The following is a 23,990-nucleotide window of genomic DNA, read 5'->3' as shown; positions in this document are numbered from 1 at the left end:
AAATGCCTTCTGAAATGGCCTAGCAAGCCACTCAGTTGTATCAAACTGCTACAAAGTCACAAAAAAAAGGAATGAAACCGGACTGACCACCCGGCACCGACCTAAGCATCGGAGACGACAACAGCAATTTCAGCCCTATTGACCCTGCAAAGTCCTCCTTACTGACATCTGGGGACTAGTGCCAAAACTGGGAGAACTGTCTCACAGGCTAGTCAAGCAGCAACCTGACAGTCATCCTCACGGAATCATACCTTACAGATAATGTCCCAGACACCACCATCACTGGGTATGTCCTGTCCCACTGGCAGGACAGGCCCAGCAGGGGTGGCGGCACAGTGGTATACAGTTGGGAGGGCATTGTCCTGGAGTCTTCAACATCAACTCTGGACCCCATGAAGTCTCACGGCATCAGGTCAAGCATGGGCAAGGAAACCTCCTGCTGATTACCACGTACCCCCTCCCTCAACTGATGAATTAGTACCCCTCCATGTTGAACACCGCTTGGAGGAAGCACTGAGGGTGGCAAGGGTGCAGAATATGCTCTGGGTGGAGAGCTTCAATGTCCATCACCAAGAGTGGCTAGGTGGCACCACTACTGGCCGAGTCCTAAATGACATAGCTGCTAGACTGGGTCTGCAGCAGGTGGTGAGAGAACCAACAAGAGAGAAAAACATACCTGACCTTAACCTCACCAACCTGCCTGCCACAGATGCATCTGTCCATGACAGTATCGGTAGGAGTGACCACTGCACAGTCATTACAAAGTCGAGACAAAGCCCCACCTTCACAATGAGGATACACTCCATTGTGCTCTGTGGCACTACCACTGTGCTAAATGGGATAGATTTTGTACAAAGCTAGCAACTCAAGACTGAGCATCCATGAGGCGCTGTGGGCCATCAGCAGAATTGCACTTGAGCACAACCTGTAACCTCATGGCCTGGCAGGGCCATGACATACTGGTCCACTCCTCAGTAACATCAACACAACCTCTCTTTTCTATTGCACCTTTCCATGCAAGCATAAGAGATGCAACACCTGTTTTTTTAACCTCCTTCCTTCACATGACACAAGGCTCCAGACACTCCTGCCAAGTGAAGCAATGAGTCCCAGGAGCTCCTTTCAATTTAGCATCCAGTATTTGCTGTTCACTATGTACTCTGCTGGGGAGACCAAATGCACACCGGGTGAACTGTTTGCAGAACACTTCTTTTCAGTCTGTAAACTCAACCCCGAGCTTCCCATCGCTTTTTGTTTCAACTCTCCACCTTGCTCCCACCATGACCCTTTTACTCCTACCCTGCCATTGTGTTCCAATGAAGCATCAACACAAGCTCAAGGAACAGCACCTCATCTTTCAAATCAGCACTCTCACAGCCTACCATTTTAGATCATAACCTCTGCCTTTAATTTGTCCTTTTTTTTTGGGCTGGTTTAATCCTGTCTTGTTTCTTTTTTTATCCCTGCATCTCTTTATGTTGCATTCCAATGGCTGCTATGTCCTCATCTGGACACATCTTTTGTTTCTTTACTCTACCCATTACCATGCTCTTTGGGTTTTGTTCCATGAAGCCTTTTGTCATTTAATCACTCCTGCCCTATCACACATGTTTTTCCACAAACTACCCACCTACCCCACAAAACTTGCTCAAAACCTATTACATTTCTAATTTTCCTCTGTCCTAATAAAGGATAATCACAACCTGAAATGTTAACCTTAATTCTCCACAAATGCTATCTGACCTGCTGAGTATTTCTAGTTTTTATTTCATTTCCCATGTAAGTACTCTCACATTAATTCTATAAAGTATATTTTTACATTTTTCAATCAGCTTGGTTCATTCTGTAGTACTCTCACCTCAAAGAGTTATAGGCTGCAATGCAACTCCAAGACACGAGTGCATAATCTTGAATGACACACTGCTGCAATGCTGGAGAACTTTGGTTCAGGTGTGTGTAGAAGTCCCAGGGTATTAGTTAAAGAGGGCGTTGCTCTCTGGTCTGGTTAATATTCCTCTCTCAATCAAGGGCAAAGAAAGGAGATTAACTTGTCATTCATTTCATTGCTGCTTGTTTCGCACATTCACTGCACTTTTAAAATTATGTACTGCATGGAAAGTATTTTGGAGGCAAACATTTGAATGATGTGATGATACATCATATAAATCCATGTTCTTTTCTGACACGTGGCACTGATTTTCCTCTCCACCCCGCCTAGCACAGGATAAGACCGTCTCTCTGTGCACACGCCTGGCTTGACCTCAGATGAACAGTCAATTCCCAACCTTCAGCCAACATACAATGGGTGCCAGGCATGATCATCTCCAAATCATGCAAATTCCAAGTCAGTTATAGGGAATTTGTCACTGTTGCAGTCCTGAAAAGATAACGACTTCTAATTTCTAGGTGTTATTTGTAATCTGGGGGCAGCTTTCAGTAAGTATATAGCTTCAACCCAAAATGCAAGCAAGGAAATATTTCAGTTGTATCGAACCTTGGTCAGAACCCAATAGTGGTAATATGGTTGAATTTTGGCACTGAACTTCAGAAAAAATATATTGGTTTTTTATTCTACTAAGCTTAGAAGACTGAGGGTTGACCTAATCAAGACCTTTAAAATTATATTTAAAAAAAAAACCAGGGAATTGATGAAAGTAGAAACTATTTATTCTCATGAGGGAATCTGGATCTGAAAGGTTAACTCAGTTTCTCTCTCCACAGATGCCGCATACCTGCTGAGTATTTCCAGCTTTTTAGCATCTGCAACATTTTCTTTTTACACAAAACTTGAATATGTTTATGTCTTTGACATGAAGAGAGGAAAAAGCAAAAGGAAATGTATCTCAAAATCTAAAGTTAACTGAATCTGAAGAAATACTTGAGCAATTCTAGATCCAAGAGGCAGAAATAGCAAATTGCTGATCAGGACACTACCAACCTGTTGATATTTCCATGCAAAGTTTGACAAAGTGATATCAGTATCTGTTTCTAACAGGTGTGCTTTAAACAAGCATGCACTTACTCAAATATTTAAGTTATTAGCAAAAGAAATCAGGATTCTGAAATTGTATTTATTTCATTGCGTTTCACAGTACTAGATAAAATATAGGAACATTTTATACACAATCCACATAGTGAGGCCGTTTCTTTTTAAAATTATGTTTATGAGGGCCTTTACTGCTGTGTAATTTAGTATTTTTAATGTAGCAGTTAGTCAGTTAGTTATAGCAGTGCCAAATATAGAGATGCATGTGCTTCAAGACCATCATTAAACCACTGCCCATAGTTCACCAGTGTGGTGCATGTTGTATTGGGCATGTTTTTTTGGGCAGGTTTGCCCGAGCAACATGAGCCATTCAGCACCTAATAAGGTAAACTAAAGCCAGCTAACAAATAGATAGAGGCTACCCCACTTCAATTCAAACGAGCTGCCAGCAATTAGAAGGAACTGCCATGCCATCAATCAGGGCTTTGAATTCTGGACCCACCTGTCAGCATCTCTTTTCCTGCACCACCCAATTTCTCCTCCCCCACTGCCTCAACAAGCATGAATTATGTTCTGGTTCATAATGACACCACCAACATACAAAAAAGTGAGAAAGTATCATTTCTCCAGATCACTACAATTAATTTCAGTACATATATCATATGACTGATGCTGCTAAGTATGCACAATGCAGATCAATGCACAACAAAACTACCATGCAACATAAAATAACAGCCAAATCCAAAAATGGAGACTAATGAATAAATGACTTTTTCTATTAATTTTCTGCTAAAAATAGGAAGTAGAACTAGCAAATCACATGCATCCAGGACTGAACAGTTACATAATTGCACCAACAGGACCTGAAACTTTAGAGTACAGTGTAGGAAAATGGTTCAACTTAAAAGAATAAGTTAATTGGAAGCCAAGTCAGCATTCAAACTGGTATTTACAAATAACCCAAATATGTCATCAGCATACAGGGGGGAAAAAAAACCATTTCAGATTTAAATGTAAGTTTAATACCAGATACAACCACCATTCTGATCTCCTCCACTCAGAAATGTGAATAACAGACAAAACAGATGATGGCTCCATTGAGATAGCTTGTTAACAAGTCATCTTCCCCCATTTTAATGTAAGTTAAGGGGCGGGCGGGGGGGAGGAATTAAACCCCCATTGAAAGCTGTACTGTACGTTTTTAATTAAATGCTTCAGAAAAAGAGTCCTCCTATAACATACTGCAAGTTCATAATTTGATCTGGATATACCTCATTTCTATCTGCTTTCGTTTCTGCAGCTCTTGATTCCTCATTTCTTCCAGGCGTCTCAACTCCTCTTGGCGTCTCATCAAATCTACAAAAAACAATCATTTTGGATGTAATACTTTTGCAGAACATACGATAGATCAGTCATTTTTCTTTTTAAAAGATACCTCTTTTAAGGTGTTTGCACTGGAAGTGTCTATACAATATATTTATTAAATTTCCAGCTCTGTTGATTTCACAATAGCGCAACAAAACTATATAGCATACAAACAGAAGTTAGTACTTCCAAAGAAGCTATATGATTACCAACACAGCTGCAGGAAACCACAGCAGCCCAAACAACCCACTAATAGCAATGATCTTTGTTTACACAGGCTACAAAATATCCCACTCAAAAAAGTTAGATACCCCACTGGTACAAACTTTAAACAATGCATTCGTAATTTTTTGGAAAGATTTAAAGCAAGAATCAAAAGATTTATTTCAATTCACACAGCCGCTAACTTATTAGTGCACGTGTTAAGTGTGCCAAAATTCAATTTCAATGCTTTCAGTATTCAGAACTTCCTGAATTTTTGTAAAAAATCCTATAGTGCACTGTGAGCTGCCGGCCCCCCGGCTGCACAGCCTTTGCCTGTATACACCAGCCCCCCTGTGGGCTCCAGCCTGCAGTTGACCTTCCTTGTGCTCAGCCAGATCACCACCTTCAGGTTATCTATTCCTCTGCCACCCCCAGTCAGAGCCTTGGCTGGTGCACAGTCACAATATCAAGGTGGTGCAGGCCGTCTAAGTGGATAAGGGTGGAAATAGCAAAGAACAGCTGGGGACCAATCAAACAGGCGTGGTCCACGTATTCAGGGAGTAGCTCAGCTCAGGTCCTAGTGTGAGCCTTGCAGCAGCCACATGAGAGCCCGGTTCCTCAACTCAAATAAACACTCCCAGATTAGGTACAGGTCAACTGCCAGCCATTGCCACCAGACCCATTCCTGGTCCTGTTAACACCCTCATAAGGAATATTTGCGGCAGTTTCTTTTATACTATATTCATCCAGGTGCCATTCAGATCCCCCCCCTCCAGGTAGCACCTGCCGTGTTTGGTGCAGCTGCAATTGGCAGGAGGGGAAGGCAACGCTGTGTCTGGGGCAGGAATGTAAACCAGCATGTTTTCTCATGGCAGAATTATTTTTGTTTAGCTTGTCTTTTTTCAGGAATACATTAGGTGCTTGACATGAGGGATAGCTATATTCCTACGTACTCTCACGTGACCTTGAGTTTTCCCCCACCCAGGCATTTTATAAACTAACAAATGACATGCATACAACCTGCAAATATGTAATTGCAAAACAGGACCTCCACAATGACCAATTCACACTAGTACATATTGTTTTTCCACAGGGACAAAGTGGAGAAATTAGGAGTAAATGTCACAGTGCTATTGAATGTATATGTTCCTAACAAAAACTTGGCTATTATTTTGGGGTTCTTAAAATATAAAGGAATAGGGAAAGGAGAAAAATTCAATGTTGTTAGAGAGCGAAGATGAAAAAAGGGTTACATTAGCATAATTTAATTACAGATCCATATAGTCATTGGTAGTACAGGACTTGAGTATTGCTGAAAAAAAAATGTCTAAACTTTTCATCTTGCACTCATCAGGGCACTTGCAAGAATACCAATATATGGGGGAAAACAACAGATCCCTAAACGTGACAGGAAAATGGAAGAGGAAATGTATAGACAGATCAGACAGAGTAAATGGAGAAAAAGGAATGTAGTTCTTAAAACTGTGTGCATATCCTTCCTTAAGCAGTATTTTACCAATATTTACAAGAGGAGGGGTACGTCTGGATGAATTTGAGTTGCAACGTTAAGTCAGATAGGAGTAAAATATGCACAAGCACTTCAGAAGCAATAACTACACTATAATAAGCCTCAAGGTCCAAATAGAGTGAAAAATATCAGCACAAAATTGAGGGGCCCAGGTTGTAATAGGGCCCATTTTGAAAAGGTAAATGAGCTGAAGAGGAAAGAAAAATTGACAAAGGGCATTTTCAAAAAGAAGATTGCAATGTAACAGAATAATTAAACAACTCAAAATGGTGTGGATAAATTAAAAAGATTAGAAACAAATTTGAACTAAAAGTAAGGATATCTGGGACCTATATGCATGAAAGAATCTGAAATGAATAGGACCATAAAAAGTAACAGAATACTGTTTATTATGAAAAGGTATAGGATAATCAAGGCAAATCTATATAAAACCTCAGCAAGATCAGATTCAGGTTCCATGCTATGTGAAGGATGTCAAGTCAATTAAAAGTGCAATACAGATTCACTAGGATGTTGTCTGGCATACTGACCTCTACCTTGCAGAGGCTGACTGCCAACTCGCAGACACTTCCTCCTACCTCCCGCTGGACCACGACCCCACCACTGAACATCAAGCCATTGTTTCTAGGACTGTCACTGACCTCATCTCCTCTGGAGATCTTCCCTCCACAGCTTCCAACCTCGGATGGCCCGCTTCTACCTCCTACCCAAAATCTACAAACAGGACTGTCCTGGCAGACTGATCGTGTCAGCCTGTTCCTGCCCCACGGAACTCATTTCTTGATATCTTGACTCCATTCTCTCTCTCCTTGTCCAGTCTCGTCCCACCTACATCTGTGATTCCTCTGATGCCCTACATCATATCAACAATTTCCAGTTCCCTGGCCCCAACCACCTCCTCTTCACCATGGACATCCAATTCCTCTACACTTCCATCCCTCACTGGGATGGTCTGAGGGCCCTCCACCTCCTCCTTTCTCAGAAGCCTGAACAATCCCTATTCACCACCACTCTCCTCTGTCTGGCTGAACTTGTTCTCTCACTGAGCAATTTCCCCTTAAATTCGTTTCACTTCCTCCAAATAAAAGGTGTGGCCATGGGTACCCGCATGGGCCCCAGTTGTGCCTGTCTCTCTGTGGGGTATGTGGAACATTCCTTGTTCCAGTCCTACTCAGGCCCCCTCCCACAACTCTTTCTCCGGCACATAGATGACTGCTTCGGTGCTGCTTCATGCTCTCGTCTGCATCTGGAAAAATTTATTAATTTTGCTTCCAATTTCCACCCCTCCATCACTTTCACATGGTCCATCACTAACACTTCCCTTCCTTGACCTCTCTGTCTCAATTTCTGGTGATAAGACTATCCACCAATATTCATTACAAGCCCACCGACTCCCACAGCTACCTCGACTACAGCTCCTCACACCCTGCTTCCCGTAAGGACTCCATCCCATTCTCAGTTCCTTCACCTCTGTCGCAGAGAAAACCTTAACTGAGGTTTTCCACCCACGGTGGTTGACACGGCCCTCAACTGTGTCCAACCCATCTCCCGCGCATCCGCCCTCACACCTTCCTCTCCCTCCCAGAAACATGATTGGGTCCACCTTGTCCTCAGTTATCACCCCACCAACCTCCGCATTCAAAGGGTCATCCTCCGCCATTTCCGCCAACTCCAGCATGATGCCACCACCAAACACATCTTCCCTTCACACCCCCTGTCCGCATTCCGTAGGGACCGTTCCCTCCGGGACACCTTGATCCACTCCTCCATCACCCCCTACACCTCAACCCCCTCCCACGGCACCTTCCCATGCAACCGCAGAAGGAGTATAATGAGGGGAAGTGTAGGCACAAAAATAAAAAAGCGGAATTTTTTTTAAAAAAGGCATGAAACTTGTAAATGTTGATGTTGAGGTTTTTGGGTGTACTCACACAGAAGGATAAAAGTTGATGTGAGGCATAAGAAGTAATTAGGAAGGGAAATGGCATGTCGGCTTTTATTGCAAGGGAACTGGGGTACAAGAGTAAGGGATTCTTGCTCAGTTGTACAGGGCTTTGGTGAAACTACAGCTAGAGTACTGTTTGCAGTTTTGGTCTCCATATTTAAGGAAGGATGCACTTGCAGTGGAGATAGTACAACAAAAAGTTTCACTAGATTGGTCCGTGGGATGAAGGGATTGTTCTATAATGAAAGCTCAAGTAAATTGGGCTTATAATCTCTAGAGTTTAGAAGGACGAGAGGTGATCTCATTGAAACATACAAGATTCTGAAGGGTTTTGACAGGGTAGGCACAGAGGTTATTTCCCTTGACTGGGGAATCTAGAACACTGGGGCATAGTATCAGGATAAGGGGCTGACCATTTAGGGTTGAGATGAAGAAAAATTTCTTCACTCAAAGGGTTGTGAATCTTTGGAATTCTGGATGCTCCATTGTTGAGCATATTCCAAGTTGAGACAGACAGACGCTTGGTCTCTCAAGGAGTCAAGGGTTATGTGTTGCAGATGAGAAAGTGGAGTTAAGGCTGACGACCAGACATGATTGTACTGAACGGAGGAGCAGCCTCCAGGGACAGTCTGGTCTACTCCTACCCTTTTATCTCATTAGGTTCTAGGTTTCAACCTACTGCAATTGCTCAATAAAATATCAACTATAACAATCTTACAAATAAAGTGCAGCAACCTGCCTTGTCTCATAAGCATAAGCTGATGTTCATGACGAGCAGCTTCCATCTCTGCCTCTAGTTTCTGCTTTGCTTCTCGGATGTTTCTGTCAACTTGCTCACGCTGTTGCTTTTCCATTTCATCAAGAGCTTTCCACCGAGATGCATATTCAAATTCAAATGTCCCAGGCTGAGCAAAACGTGGTGGCTGCTCCCTTTCCCTAATACAATAAAAACATATGTTAAACATAAATCACCAAACCACTGCTTAATGACTGCCAGTTTCAGTATTTATGAAGTACATGCAGCTTCATGCCACTTTTAGGAAAATGTGGGTCATCATAGACTGTCTGTGCATTACTTCAATATGCTATTTTCAAATACACCAATAGCTTCATTACCCTCTTAAAAGATTCTCATTAGTGGGGAAAATAGAGACAGGGAAGTTTTTAAATCAGCCCCTGCAACACAGACCATCATTTCATGGTGTAGCAGCTTTTATTTTTCCATATAAAAAGTATAATGATTCTCATATGTTGAAGTGTACAATCTTCCAACATTTTATAGAATGTAGATATTTCAATAATCATTTTCTAATCAATAACTTGGTTACTAATTACCTGTGATAAAGTCCTCATTTTCTCTGATTTATTGCTTTTGACCTAGAGAGTGTTGAATAATCTGCTCAAGGTCAAAGTAAAATGTACAACTTAGGAAAAAAAGGCTTCAATATCACAAAAAACCTTAACCGATGCCAGAAATTTTCCAGAATTTGGAAAAAGCTGTAGCAAAATGTTACAAGTGAGCATGTCAACTAGCACTCATTTCCCTTCTCAGATTTGGGTCGAACCCTCTGTAAGAGTAACAGGACACTTGTGAAATGTGGAGCTAGTCACATTTGTACAGTATTGTCCTACTGAGTTCAGTCAAGAAACCTTTGATAGGAATCCTTGACTTTCAAATCAAGTGCCAAGAATGAAAAAAAATGCTCTGTACAAAATAATGGAGATGCTTCTGGGACAAAATTCTAAATATTAATCTTGGAGTGCATTCCCAACATAATTTTTGCACTACCACTATTCTCAGCCCTACAAAACACTAACGTTTTACTGTAACTGAAAAATAAAAAGCTTCACGTGACCGTTAGACATGGAAAGTGATCAAAGAGCATTTCCTTTGGTGAACAGAAACATACTTCTTGAATGAATGGCAAAACCAAGTAATGATACACATTATATTTTGGATGCAGTTTGTTTATGCCAAATAGGCAAAACAAGAAATGAAACATTTACTTGTGGTATTGAGTGTTCTTTTGCAGTAGTTTCTCAGGAAGTCCATCTTCATCATCAAACTGTTCCATGGGCTCCACAATAACAGGACGAGGAGAGCTGAAAATAATGAAACATAGCATTTATAGTACAAAAAGGCTGACTAGTGTAAAGAACCCTTGGAAGCACTTGATATGACGTTTATCATTTTCACTGGCTAGTGATCTTATGAAAGTTGTTTAAAACAGAATGCACATTTTCAAAAGGGTTCAACCTACATAGAATCCTACCTTCAAGCAGTTGCACCAAACTATGGGCGAGAATGCCTACATTAACAGATGAGACCACGTACAAGCACACATGCCCACACTCCACAATGTCACAATTTGCCATCTTAATGCTGTTTCTATGCTAGTGATAACTTATTTCTGAAACATGCTTATAAAAGAGGGGGGCAGGTGTGCTGTAAAAGATGAAACTAAAAAGATGCATCCTCAAAATGTTTACGACTGAAATAATGGCAAAATTAAAAGAGTTTTACTAAGCTACTGCTCTTTCATAGTCTTTCCATAGAAGGCTCTGAAATCCAAAGATCCTTTCACCCTTTTGGGTGCTTATTCATCAGTATCTATTTGTATTTCAGAAATCCAGAAGTTTGTAGTAAATTATCTACAAGAGTGACACTTTTTAAAAAAACCATGAAGTTCTCTTACTTTGTCGCCTGGTTCGTCATATTGGAAGTCCTATGGGGAACAATAATTGGTTTACTGTCAGGTGATAGTCTATTAATCAAATCTATTTTGAACGTGACTATGGTTAACCTCAGCACGTACCGAAATATTACTGCACAGAAACAGGCCAAGCAGATCTATGCCAGTGTTTATGCTCCACACAAGCCTCCTTCCATCTTACTTTATTTCACTGCATTAACATATTCTTCTATTTCCTTCCTCGTGTATCGGTTTCCCCTTAAATGCATCTATGCTATTCGCCTTAACAATGTCACGTGCCTATTATCAGGCATCTGAGCAAATTGTCACGAATGGAAAAAGTAAACAATTGAGTATAAAAATAAGACATATTGGCGCCACCAAGCTTGCACCTTGCATAATAGCATGCTGCTAACTTAGATTTGTAACCATGTCCAAAGTTTCCATGGTAATTTTTTTTTGCCAGTATCCAATGAACAGGATCCATAATTTATTCCAGATAAGTTTCCCTCTTAAAATATGATTTTTGATACTGTTCATTTGAGAAATGTGTATCAAAGATGCATAACCATTAAACAGTAGGATTTTTTTTATTACTATGGAAATACTCACGACGTTCAATTTATACATATTTGGTTTAGTGATTACTGTCCATTTTTTAAAATCAACTTGCAAACAGGAAAAGATTAAAATTTTTACTAAAGTTTGAAGCTGGCTTTATGCACAATTACAACTGCAAGACACTTCTTGCCCGTATTCTCCTTTTTTTTGGCTTGGTGGGAATGAAAAATGATTATAAACTATAGGGCAGATCGCTTAAGATTTCCTCAAATACCGTATTTCAATGTTTATATTCAGCAAAGCAAGGGAGAAGAAATGAACATACTCTAGATACTACATAAAAGCATAAACCTTATTCTCTATCTCAGAAAAAAATTCCACTGCAACAGAGAACAGGAACTTCCTACAGGTCTGAAGGGCATAAGTAACTTGTGTAAATGAACTAGCAACAGTTCCAGGCCACTGCAGATAAATTATGGGCAGTACTTAATTTCAAAAATTCATGTAGCAGCTGTGAACTACTATGAACCTTGAGTCATGTACTTTCTGATCAGCTGGAAGGGAGAATTAAGTTGAAACTACATTAGTTTTTATTAAAAAATGAAATTACACCCGCTTTTTATTAAAGGAAAGTGCCTATCTCCGCACACCACACATAGCGAGGGGACTTCTGAAAGTGAAGAAAAATACTTACGACGTCAATAAAAATGCTCCATCTGAGCACCTTTCCAGTGCCTTGCGAGCAGCAGGCTTTGCTGCAAATTCCACGTAACCTTTTCCTGTAGGTTTCCCACGGTCATCAACAACAACTATTGCTCTCTCTACTGGGCCAAACTGAGAAAAGGCTTGCTCTAGTAGCTCATTGGAAACCACTGGAGAAAGATTCCTCACAGTCAAAGCTGCTCCATGAGTAGCAAAGCGAATACGCAGAGGTCGATTCCTCAGCATTGTACTGTCAAGTTCAGCCTTCGCTATTTCAGCCAAAGTTCTGGTTTCCTGCATGAAAAAACATTTAACTTACATTTCAAAACTGATAGTAAATAGTGGTTATAACAAAATTTCAATCTTCAGATTCAGGAAGCACTGATTCAGACGAAGACAAACAGTTGCAACATTCTGCTACTGAACGTCAATTGCATCCTCAGCAATTTCAGCATAGCCTCGTTTACTCAAGAGCATTCAACATTGAAGTATGTTTTTAATTATTAGTTTACAAGGAAAACCTTAAAAATCATTAAGCCACTAGAACAATACTTGGGGATACTCAGCAACTCATGGAAGCCAACATATAAGGCATGTTGTAGCAAGTTACATAACAGAAGGTGCTGGAAATAATTGCATGAAGTGGAAGCTGGAGTTGGAAATCACCACTGGAGTTCTAGGACCCCTTTAAAGCCACCAGGTCATGGCCCTTCGGCCACCAATGTTTCCCAAACCCACTCAGCCCTTGTTTGCCTTCAACCCCAACTGTAAAGCAACTGCTCAATATACTTCTGTTGTAATATTACAACATGAGAATCTCCAAATTGGTGGTATAAAAAGTAATTACAGACAAGGGCTTGTCACCATTATCCCAGCACCCACCCAATGGATATCCTGAAACCTTTTGCCACTGCAGCTTACCTTACCTTTACCATGTCTCCTTATTTAAGGAAGAACGTAAGTGAGTTGGAAGCAATTCAGAGAAGGCTTACTAGACTAATACCTGGAATGGGAAGGCTGTCTTTGAGGTAAGGCTGGACAGGCTAGGCATGTATCCATGGGAGTTCAGAAGAGTAAGAGGTAACTTGATTGAAACATACAAGATCCTGAGGGGACTTGACAGGGTGGATGCAGAAAGGATGTTTCCAATCTTACAACACAGAAGGGGGTAATTTGGCACATCTTGCCTGTGCCAGGTCTTTGAAAAAGAGCTAATTTCACACAACACACATAATTCTGCAAACTGTTTCTCTTTAAATACATGCCCAACTGCTTTTTGATACTTCCAATGGAATTGGATTTCACCATCCTTTCAGGTATTCCACATCTCTGTGCAAAAACATTTCTACCCATTTCCCCCTAGTTCTGAATTATCTTAATTCTGACAACCCATGCCAGAGAACAGTTTCACCATGCACATACTAATCAAAACCCAATAATTCCGAACATGTGTGTTAGGTCTGCCCTTAACCTTCCCTGCTCTATGAACAATCCAGTTTCTCTAATTTCTCCAGATGACTGGAATCCCTCATCCCTGGCATCACCCTGGTAAGCCTCCTTTGAGCCCTTTCCAATACTTCCTAAAGTGTAATGCCCAAAATTGTACACAATACTCCAGCTGAGGCCTGACTTGCTAGTGCCTTACAAAGTCGAGTATCCCATAGTCATTTGTAACTGACTGATCAACTTGCTCTTCAAGATTGTACCAATTAGATCATACTGTTTTCAGATGTTGTTTCTCCCAAAGTGCACCACTTCACAATTATCTGAACTACATTGCATCTACCATGTATTTTTTTTTTGTTTATTCATTCACGGGATGTGGGCTTCGCTGGCTGGACCAGCATTTGTTGCTCATCCCTATTTGACCTTGAGATGGTGGTGGTGAGCTACCTTCTTGAACCACTGCAGTCCATGTGGTGTAGGTACACCCACAGTGATGTTAGGAAGGGAGTTCCAGGGTTTTGGCCCAGCGATAGTGAAGGAACGGTGATCTATTTCCAAGATAGGATGGTGAGTGACTTGGAGGGGGACTTCCAGGTGGTGGTGTTCCCATCTATCCGTTGCCCTTGTCTTTCTAGGTGGTAGTGGGTTTGGAACATAACATAAGAACTAGGAGCAGGAGTAGGCAATTCAGCCTCTCGAGCCTGCCCCACCATTCATTACAATCATGGCTGATCTCATTTTGGCCTCGACTCCAATTTTCTGCCCTTTCCCCCTAACCTTTCAACCCATTACTACTAGTGAAAAATCTGTCCATCTCCTCCTTAAATTTATTCAGTATCCCGTCATCCACTGCACTCGGAGGTAGTGAATTTCACAGATTCACGACCCTTTGAGAAAAGTAATTCATCCTCATCTCTGATTTAAATCTAGCACCCCTTAGCCTAAAACTATGGTCTTTCGTTCTACAGTGCCCCAGAAGGGGAAACATTCGCTCCATGTCTACTTTGTCTATCCCCTTTAGCATCTTATATACCTTAATTAGATCTCCTCTCATCCTTGTAAACTCCTCTAGCAAGTATAGGCCTAAACTGCTCAATTTCTCCTCATAAGACAAGCTCCGCATCTCTGGAATCAATCTAGTGAACCTCCTCTGAACCGCCTCCAATGCAACTACATCCTTCAAGTAAGGGGACCAAAACTGTGCACAGTACTCCGGGTGCGGCCTCACCAATGCCTTGTACGTTGCAACAATACTTCCCTATTTTTATACTCTATTCCTTTAGCAATAAATGCCAAAATTCCATTTGCCTTCCTTATTACCTGCTGTACCTGCATACTAACTTTCAGCGATTCATGCACGGGGACACCCAGATCCCTCTGCACTGAAGCATTCTGAAGTTTCTCTCCATTTAAATAATAAGTTGCCTTTTTATTCTTCCGACCAAAATGGATAACCTTGCACTTATCCGTGTTAAACTCCATCTGCCAAATTTTGGCCCATTCACCTAACCTGTCCATATCCATTTGTAAATTTCTTATTTCTTCCTTGCAAACTTACTTTCCCACCTATTTTGGTGTCATCTTCAAATTTAGCTATAGTATCTTCTACCCCTGAATCCAAGTCATTAATATAGATTGTAAATAGTTGGGGCCCAAGGACCGAACCCTGTGGCACCCCACAAGTTACAGCTTGCCATCCAGAAAAAGACCCATTTATCCCGACTCTGCTGGAAGGTGCTATCTAAGGAGCCTTGGTGAATTCCTGCAGTGCATCTTATAGATTATACACACTGCTGCTACTGTGCCATTGTATCTGCCATTTTAGTCTTAATCTTCCTGAAATCGGTAAATCGTGGGCAGGATAGTAGCAATGTTGTCAGATTCTGTATCAAGCTTCAAAACTGAGGTCATATAAAAAGAAAATAAGTGATCCTAATAGTGACTTCTAGTAAAGATGGCATTGCATCACGTGTCTCATGACTGACCTCCACAGCACAGCCTCCGAAATATCCTTTTCCTCAACAGTTCCCCTCCGCAATGATCAATAGGCCTTGACTGCTTTCATTCTATTTCTTATGCTCTGCTCTCACTCCTTCCTTCTGCAACAGCAACTCTCTGGTCCTCACACTCCCATCCTCAGCAGCCTCTCTATTTTCCAGATCATCTGCCATTTTACCACCTATAAGATCCTACCACCAAGCACAACTTTCTCTCTATTGCCTGGACAGACTAATCAAAACGGGCATACCCTTCTACATTCTTCCACTACCCACCATTCCAGTCACCCACCTATTACCATTTTCCCAGAAAAGAAAGACTTCCATGTATGTATTGCTTCTCATGCACTTTAAGCCAATTAAACAGTTTTAAAGTTTGTCCTTGCTATAATGTAGGAAACACAGCAACCAATTTGTTTGGAGCAAGGTCCTAGAAATAGCAATGCTATAACGATGAGATTTTAGTAATATTGGTGGAGGGATAAATATTGTCCAGGTGAATTATCCTGCTCATCTTTGAAACAATGCCTTGAGATCTTCTGGGTGAGATTTTAACTCAAAACCCACAGGTATAGTTAAAATTGAGTCCTTTATGTCCACCTGACAGAGCAAACAGGGCTTCTGCTTAATGCCTCATCTGAAAGATGGCACTTTAGACTGTTCAGCATCCTTGGTACTGTTCAAATATCAGCCCACATTGCGCTCAAGTCCCTGGAGTGCAGCTCAAACTCACAACCTACTGATTGTCGGAACCATGCTCCTACCAAGCCATGGTTGATGCCTTGAAACTGCACCAGACAACATCTCTGTATGTTCCAACACAATTGTCCAAGCCCCACATGAGACAGAAAATAATGTACACAGTGTATATTACTGCATTCAATGCTGATGAGAAAGCAACATTGGGAGGGCAAATACAGAATATGTAATCATGTGATAACTGGCCCAAAACACCTAACACAGTATGAAGCTGAGCTCAATATGCTGATCACTTAAACCTCCTCTCTTGTTTTGACCTCTCCAGTTTTGCCTCAGACACTGTTTCAACCATACTCAATAAGATTCAAGGATAGTATTTTAACATTTATGAAAGACAACTCCAGAATGCCCAAGTTCAAATCAGTTATACCTTCCATTCGCTTCACAGCAAGGGATGATGACAGGGCTCCTTTCATACCCAGGTGAGAAATTATATTCTGGATGCAGCTTCAATATCAGAATGCAATTCTGCTCCTGTACTCTTGGTGTTGGCACCCAACGGCAAACTCCTTAGTTTAGCGCCAGTAGTTCAGACCTACAGCTATTGGCTTACTGTTTCCCGCCTCACTTTCTCACCCTTTCCTGTGTCTGACTGTCTTGGATATTAAAAAACTACTTGCATTTCTCAGAAAACTGACCCGATAATTAGCTAGCTTCCTATTTTTAAGAATCTTTCAGGCTAGCCAGTCAATTAAAGTCCATGAATAAAGTATTTTACTCCCTTTGTCATTGTCATTCTTTGTGAATATTCTACTAAAAATATCAATCTTTCAAAACCTGAAGAGTACAACTCAAACAATAACATTATTTTCTCTACCAATCCTGGCCGATTTGTGCATTTGATTTACATTTGTTTGCCCAATTTCCAAATGTCTCTTCCTAGGAAGTAGTTAGCACTCTTTATCCAGAGTCTCTCAAAATGCAGTACTATATCAGGTAAACTCATTAAATTTTTAGTAAGATCAGATCCCCAGTAGGTCGAGTTGTCTCTTAGTTTTAAGAGAAATGTTTTATAATAGAAAAAAAAATGAAGCCTCGACGCTGATGGGCCAATTTTGGTGACCACTCAATATGGGCTTACCGCAGAATTTGCGTTTTAGACGATTGCTCAGAGATGAAGTGTGCAGACGCACTGTAACAGCATTTTCATTATAAACTACGTACAGAATTCCCTACCTTGCAACTAAACTAATCGAACATCAGCCACCAATAATGTACTGAGCAATCAAGAAAATAGTTTAGATACCTTGTCAACTCAAATCTTGTTTCATTCAGCACCGATGAGCGCAGCGATTCATAAGAAAGTAAACACTGAAATTAAATACGTGAATACACTGAATTCTCGGCTTTCTACACATCCGAGATTTAGTTGTGCGCTTCTTCTGTGACAATGGGCGAGATCTGAGTTCATTCAAAATCCTTATGCAGAGTTAAAATTAGGTTTACTAATATTATAAAATTATTTCAGTGATTTACATATATCCGCTAACTTAACGCTCGACTGAAAGTAGATTTACAAGTTGTCAGTGTTTCCCTTGTTTTATGATTCCTTTTCAGAGAAAGCATTTCTAATTCGACTGCCAAAGGCGCGCTTACAGCTGCTCGCAAGCCACAATTAATTTGATTTTTGCTACTCCATGTGCCAAAACAAGGGCTTATCACTTTTCCGAAGACATAATACATTACAAATATTCATCAACAAGCGTGCAGGAAGTATTTGGGGCGATCTCTAATCCATTAAAATTGCGTCTCAACCAAAACCCCATCAGCAGCGCTAAACACCTCGGCTGATAATTGTAAAACAGCAGGGTTATTGCAAGTTAATGCAATATTTCGCTGAGAAAAAAATTGTAAAATATACGTAGTAAAGAATAGGCAGATTTGTGGTCCAGGTTGCAAATATATTTTAATTCCCATATTTGCATCAGATGGATTTTAAAAACTTCGTAAATTCTGATCCAACACCTGAATCAGACACTGTGAAGCTGTTAGAACAAAAATGGCGCCTACAAATTGAGCTAACACATGCTCAACTCACCAAACGAATGAAGCCGAATCCGCGGTCCCGGTTGATAAAAACCTCGGATGGTTCCCCATATTTCTGGAACAATTTCTTGAAATCTTCTTCCGTTATATCAGTCGGTAAATTGCCAACGAAGAGCCTGCATCTTTGGGTATAAGTCTTCTCTCCCGGCCTGCGGAAATTCTTGATGTCCACTGTCAGGGCTTCACCTTCATCGCCAGGCACCGTTCCCTCCAGATCCGCTGTGTCATAGTCTCTCTTCACCGGAGAATTGCGGTTGTTCTCCAGTTGCACTTGTTTCAAATTTCGGTTCATCTGATTTGACTGCATGTCTTATGGCTGTTTCGAAGCAGACAATCAATATATTTTTTTTAAAAATAGAGAAACCTGATTATTGGGTAGTAGCGACAGCACTATTGCTATCTGCATTCAAACTCAAAATGGCGGCCGCAGCACAACCTCCAAACGCTTGAAAGCTAATGACGTATGGGGCCAGTTAACGCGGCGGGCTACCGCGCAGTGTATTATGGGAGATTCCAGCTCGCTCTCCCTCAGGCTTTCTCTCCACCGTTAGTCTCCCTCTTTAAAAAGGGATTTCAAATTGAACTACAATTCCCAACAACCATTGCGTCGTTCCGTTCAACCTGTCGAGAAACATTTTTTATGGTCTCTTTAAAAAAATCTTTGCCTATCAAATTTCTTATCTAAGTGATTCATTTGTTTTTAAATTAAATTGATCAATTATTTGTTTTTGATGTAGCTCCTCTCGTTTCCCTGCCAATCACACAGCGCCCTCTCCGGTCCAGGATCATAAGTATGTTGCTGGAGCTCTGCGCGGCAACCGAACCTGATGACGGAAAGGCGATGCCGTCACAATGATTGACAAGGTAAACAACCACACAGACGTCGCAATTTTGCCTTTCACAGGCGAAATACGAGCACTTGACCAACGAGTGTTCGCCGAAGGCGGGACTCTGATGATCAAGTTAGTATGACTTCAAGTCTAGCCCGGGACTGGAACGAGTGCGGTCGGTGTAGATCTCTGGGAAATCGGGTAAGATGTGATATTAACCATGCCTACTTTAACCTTTTTTTTCTTGAATTGTTATACGGGCTTTGAGGCCAAAACATGTAAAAGGCAGTCTTATGATTCCATCCGTGGAAATAATGGTTAATTGAGTAAAGTTTCACTTGTCCCGCCTCTAATTTTCCCTTTTTAATCCCCCTCACGTATTGTTTCGGTCGCTCTCTAATGGCGGACGTGCGCTAGTACCGCAACGAAGGGGGTAAACCCGCGAGGGATGGTGTGGGGGGGGCAGTCTTGGGAAAAAATGTTCTTCCTTTGGGAATTTTACACCTTGGTGACTCGCTTGTACCCCAAATAAAAACAAAACCCCAAACTATTTATATTTTCATGGAGTAAAGGGGGTATTTTTTTCTTCTTTAGTTGGAAAAAGCTGTTTGTTGTTTTCTCCCCCCAATAATAGTTTTATGACAGTGGGGTCCATTTCACCATGTTTATATTAATTTGTTTTCCATTTATTAAATTTTTTTATCACTTGTAAAATGGATTTTATATTTCCCCTTTTTTTGCCCCTTTCCTCGGGTTGCTAATCCCGGATGGGTAGCTATTTTTTTTCTCCGTGAGCATTGTGGGTGTGAATAACGAAACGCACAGACGCTCGCCACAAGCGAGTTTGGTGCGTGTGTTGAAGGCGGGGCAGCTGGGGGTGGAGGGAAGAGAACCTCGCGGAGATTGGTGCTAACCTTTTCACTGGGATGAGTCCCCTTTTTCATTATTCCTCCTCTCGTCCAGCAAGATAAAACTTCAATGTTACCAGTTGGGTAACGTGTGTATTGCGAAATCAGCACTTTTAACTTTTTCTGGGTGAAAGAGGGAAAGGGGTGGTGGTGGTGGTAGGGAGATAGAAAAGACGCCTGATTGAATCGAGTTCAGGAGAGAATCCAGGCCAGATTTTCGGATTAGCCGTTGTCCTCGATTCAGTCCCTCGTTGGGTTTCACGTACGCAAGCGGTTCAGCACCCTGTTTTGACTGTCTTTGTTAGTCCATATTGTGGTGGCAAAGAAACTTGCGACCTGGCGAATCTGTACCATTTATTTAACTAAAACAGCGTTTTAGAATAATAACATATCACTATGAAATAACGTGGCTGAAGTCATGTTCCCATTATATAACAATTAAATGCAAATTGGCAGTAAATCCCTTAAACGTGCGTAAATGACGTATTTTGCGATGCGATACTGAATTGTGTTGTATGAATTGTAGCCAAACTCAGTTGCGATTATTTTGTCAGTGAAATGCGGAACACGTTTTCCTTGATGAGGAATGTATGTACTTTAATACTTGCTTCCTTCCTCTGCCAATTATATTTATTATCTGTATCAGATATGATATATTGTATGAATGGTCGTGATTTTTCCCATCTGATAGCTATCGCTTCATCAGACTACCAAGGACAGAATTTTGCACAAGAGGATTGGCTCATATTTTGTAGAGTTTTTTAACTAGCCCTCCACCCACTCCTCCCCCAATTCTTCCTGCATAGCCCAGCAATTATTTTCCTTTCGAGTATTTATCCAATCCTCTTTGAAAGTTACAATTTAATCTATTTTCACCACCCTTCTGGCAGTACATTCCAGATCTCAGCAACTAGCTGTGAAAAATAAATCGTCTGTTGCTTAGCCACTGGAAACAGATTCTCCTCATTTTACGCTATCATAACCGTTGGTGATTTTGAACCCCTCTATCAAATCTCTTCTTAACCTTGTCTGCTCTAATAAGAGCAACTCCACTTTCTCCACATAACTGAAGTCCATTATCTCTGGTACCAATCTGGTAAATCTCCTCTGCATCCTCTCCAAGGCCTTGACCAACCTACTGAAGTGTAGTGTCCAGAATTGAACACACTATTCCAACCGAGGCTTAATCATTGGTTTATAAACTTTTAAAAGCTTTTCTATACAGTGCTGCTTTTACTAAAGCCAATGATCTCCTGCTTGAACAGCCTTCTCAGCTTGTCCTGGTACTTAAGATTTGTGTACCTACACCTGCATGTCTCTGATCCTGCACTTCCCTTAAAATTGTACCATTTAGTTCATATTGTCTGCCTTCTAGCTCAAATGTGCCTTTTCACACAACTCTAATAAATAGTATCTGCTATGTGCCTGCCAATTCACCAGCCTATTTCTTCCTGAATTCTTTGACTATTATTTTTGCTAATAGAATCATAGACTAGTTACAGCACAGTACACCATTCAGCCCACAGAGTCCATACCAGCTCTCTGCAAAGCAGTCCAGTCATTCTCACTTCTCCTGCCCTATCCCCTTAGCCCTGCAAGTTTATTTCTCTCAAGTGCCCATCCACTTACCTTTAGAAAGCATTAATTGTCTCTGCTTCCATCACCCCGTAAGCAGCGAGTTCCAGGTCCAATGAGAATAGCTTTACTTTCTCTACCTTATGTGAACCTGTCGGAATCTTGTACACGTCTTAACAAATCTCCACTCGATCTCCTTTAGTTGTAGCCTAACCAGAGCTTTGTAACTTCTCTGTGTTTGGAATCAATACCTTTATTTATGAATCCCAATATCCCATATGCTTTGCTAACCACTCTCAATATGTCCTTCCACCTTCAAGGATCATAAGGTCCCTCTGACCCAGGATGTTCTTGAGAACTGTGCCATTGTCTGTATTGCCTCCTTATCTCTTATGCTAAAATGTATCCCCTCTCACTTCACAGTATTAAGTTCCATTTGCTACCTGTTTGCCCATTCTGCTAGCCTATCTACGTCCTGTTGCAGTTGACATTTATTCTCACTGTTTGCAAAACCTCCAAGTTTGGTATCATCAGCAAATATAGAAATTTTGCTCTGTATTCCAGTATCCAAGTAATGTTTATATAGCACTGACTTTTGGGGAGGACCACTGTTTACCATCCATTAGCCTGAAAATAACCACTTACCATGACTCGGTTTTCTGTCCTTAATCCAATTTTTTTTTATCCAAGCTGACACTGACACTAACCCATGGGCTTCAATTTTGTTAACAGCCTTTTTTTCTGGTACTTTGTCAAATGCCTTTGTAAAATCCATATAGACAACATCCATTGCATTCCCCTCTTGGACCTTCTAATTAAATTTTTTGATGAAGTATCAGAGATTAGTCAAGTATGATTTGTCTTTTACAAATCTGTGCTGGCTCTCCTTAATTAACTTAAACCCCTCAGTGCCTGTTGATCTATTTTCCTGATTATTGATGTTAAACTGACTGGCCTGTAGTTGCAAGGAATGTCCTTGCACCCTTTCTTGAATAAGGATATCACATTTGCCCCTCTCCAATCCTCTGGTGCCTCCTACGTATCTAGTGAAGATTGGAAGATCATGGTAAGGACTTCCACTATCTCCACTCCCACTTCCTTCAGCAACCTGGGATGCATGCCTTCTGGACCAGGTGACTTATCCACCCTAAGCATAGCCAGTCTTTCCAGTGCATCTTGTCTGTCCATTTTCACCCCGTCTATTAATTCTATCATCTCTCCTTGTGATATTTTGTCAGCATCCTCTTCCTTAGTAAACAGTTCTCTGCATTAAATTTTATCTGCCTATTCCACCAGGCTATCTTTGTCCTCTCGAAGTCCATCACTATCCTCACAGTACTTCCAAGCTTTTAGTCATCTGTAAATTTTGAAATTGTGCCCTGTAGACCCAAGTATAAGTCATAATGTTGTTCAAGAAAAGCAGTGGTCTCAGTACCGATCTCTGGTGAACTCCATTGTCTACCTTCCTCAAGCCTTAAAAACAGTTATTCACCACTATTCTGCATTTCCTGTGAACTGAACAATTTCACATCCACACTGCCGCTGTCCCTTTTATTCTATGAACATTAACTTTGCTGATAAGTCTTTATCTAATATTTTTTAGAAGTCCATGTACGCCACAGCAACCACAGTATCCTCATCAACTCTTTGTTAACTCATCAAATAACTCACCGAGTTAAACATGATTTGCCTTTCGCAAATCCATGCTGGCTTTCCTTAGTTAAATGCACCATGCCCAGGTGACTGTTAATTTTGTCCCAAATTATCATTTCTAAAGTCTTTCCCACCACCAAAGTTAAACTGACTAGCCTGTAGCTGCTGATTTTATCCTTGCACCCTTTTTTTTCTTAGAACAATAAAAACAGAGTCCCAGGCCTGCTTGCTGAGTACTTCCAGCACTATCTGTGGAGAGAGAAACAGAGTTAATGTTTCAGGTTAAGGACCTTTCTTCAGAATTGATGGGAGATAGAAATGTAATAGATTTTAAGCAAGTGAAGTGAGTGGGGTGGGAGGGAGAATAATAGGGAAGGTCTGTGATAGGGTGGAGGGTGGGAGAGATTAACTCAAAATATTTCATGGTACAAAAGGCAAAGGGAGGTTATGATGGCAGTTAAGTAACAAAATACTTTCCCAGAGTGAGTGTGAATGGTGAAATAATGAACATCTGTGTCTGAAAGCAAAAACGTTAAAAACAAGATGGGGGAAATTTCCCTCTGGCACCATCCCTGTATCTCAGCACCCTTGGATATATCCCATACGATTGTGGTGATTTATCAACTTTTGGTATTGCCAGCCTTTCTAATGCCTCATCTTAATCAATTTTTAGCCTATTCAGTATCTCAATTACCACCACCTTCACTATGATTTTGGTAGCACCTTCATCCTTGACAGTAAAGACAGATGCAAAGTACTCATTCAGCATCTCAGGCATGCTCTTTGCCTCCT

At 41.1% G+C, this 23,990-nt stretch overlaps 2 protein-coding genes across 12 annotated transcripts in view; one reads left to right on the top strand and one right to left on the bottom strand.

The window, feature by feature from the left end:
* Positions 1 to 18,679, bottom strand: part of pspc1 (paraspeckle component 1) — a 109,454-nt gene extending 90,775 nt beyond the window's left edge. For 3 of the 8 annotated variants that reach the window (XR_013577104.1, XR_013577105.1, XM_078545476.1), the window contains exons 1-6: positions 18,225 to 18,679; positions 11,977 to 12,278; positions 10,725 to 10,754; positions 10,036 to 10,131; positions 8,768 to 8,964; positions 4,258 to 4,342 (exon numbers count right to left, since the gene is read on the bottom strand). Coding sequence is in view for 5 of the 8 variants with exons in the window: in XM_078545476.1 (XP_078401602.1) it covers positions 4,258 to 4,342; positions 8,768 to 8,964; positions 10,036 to 10,131; positions 10,725 to 10,754; positions 11,977 to 12,278; positions 18,225 to 18,539 (1,025 nt within the window). In the remaining 3 variants the exon portion in view is untranslated. The remainder of the gene's footprint in view (positions 1 to 4,257; positions 4,343 to 8,767; positions 8,965 to 10,035; positions 10,132 to 10,724; positions 10,755 to 11,976; positions 12,279 to 18,224) is intronic. The other 5 variants (XM_078545472.1, XM_078545474.1, XM_078545473.1 and 2 more) reach the window with 3 other exon arrangements.
* Positions 18,680 to 19,194: 515 nt separating this feature from the next.
* zmym2 (zinc finger, MYM-type 2) overlaps positions 19,195 to 23,990 on the top strand; it is a 160,372-nt gene continuing 155,576 nt past the window's right edge. For all 4 annotated transcript variants that reach the window (XR_013577108.1, XR_013577107.1, XM_078545484.1 and 1 more), the window contains exon 1: positions 19,195 to 19,263. The gene's annotated coding sequence lies outside the window, so the exon portion shown is untranslated. The remainder of the gene's footprint in view (positions 19,264 to 23,990) is intronic.

The sequence above is a fragment of the Cetorhinus maximus genome, chromosome 7 (genome assembly GCF_964194155.1).
Source record: "Cetorhinus maximus chromosome 7, sCetMax3.hap1.1, whole genome shotgun sequence".
NCBI classification, from domain to species: Eukaryota; Metazoa; Chordata; class Chondrichthyes; order Lamniformes; family Cetorhinidae; genus Cetorhinus; species Cetorhinus maximus.
This window is presented reverse-complemented; position numbering and strand designations above follow the sequence as displayed.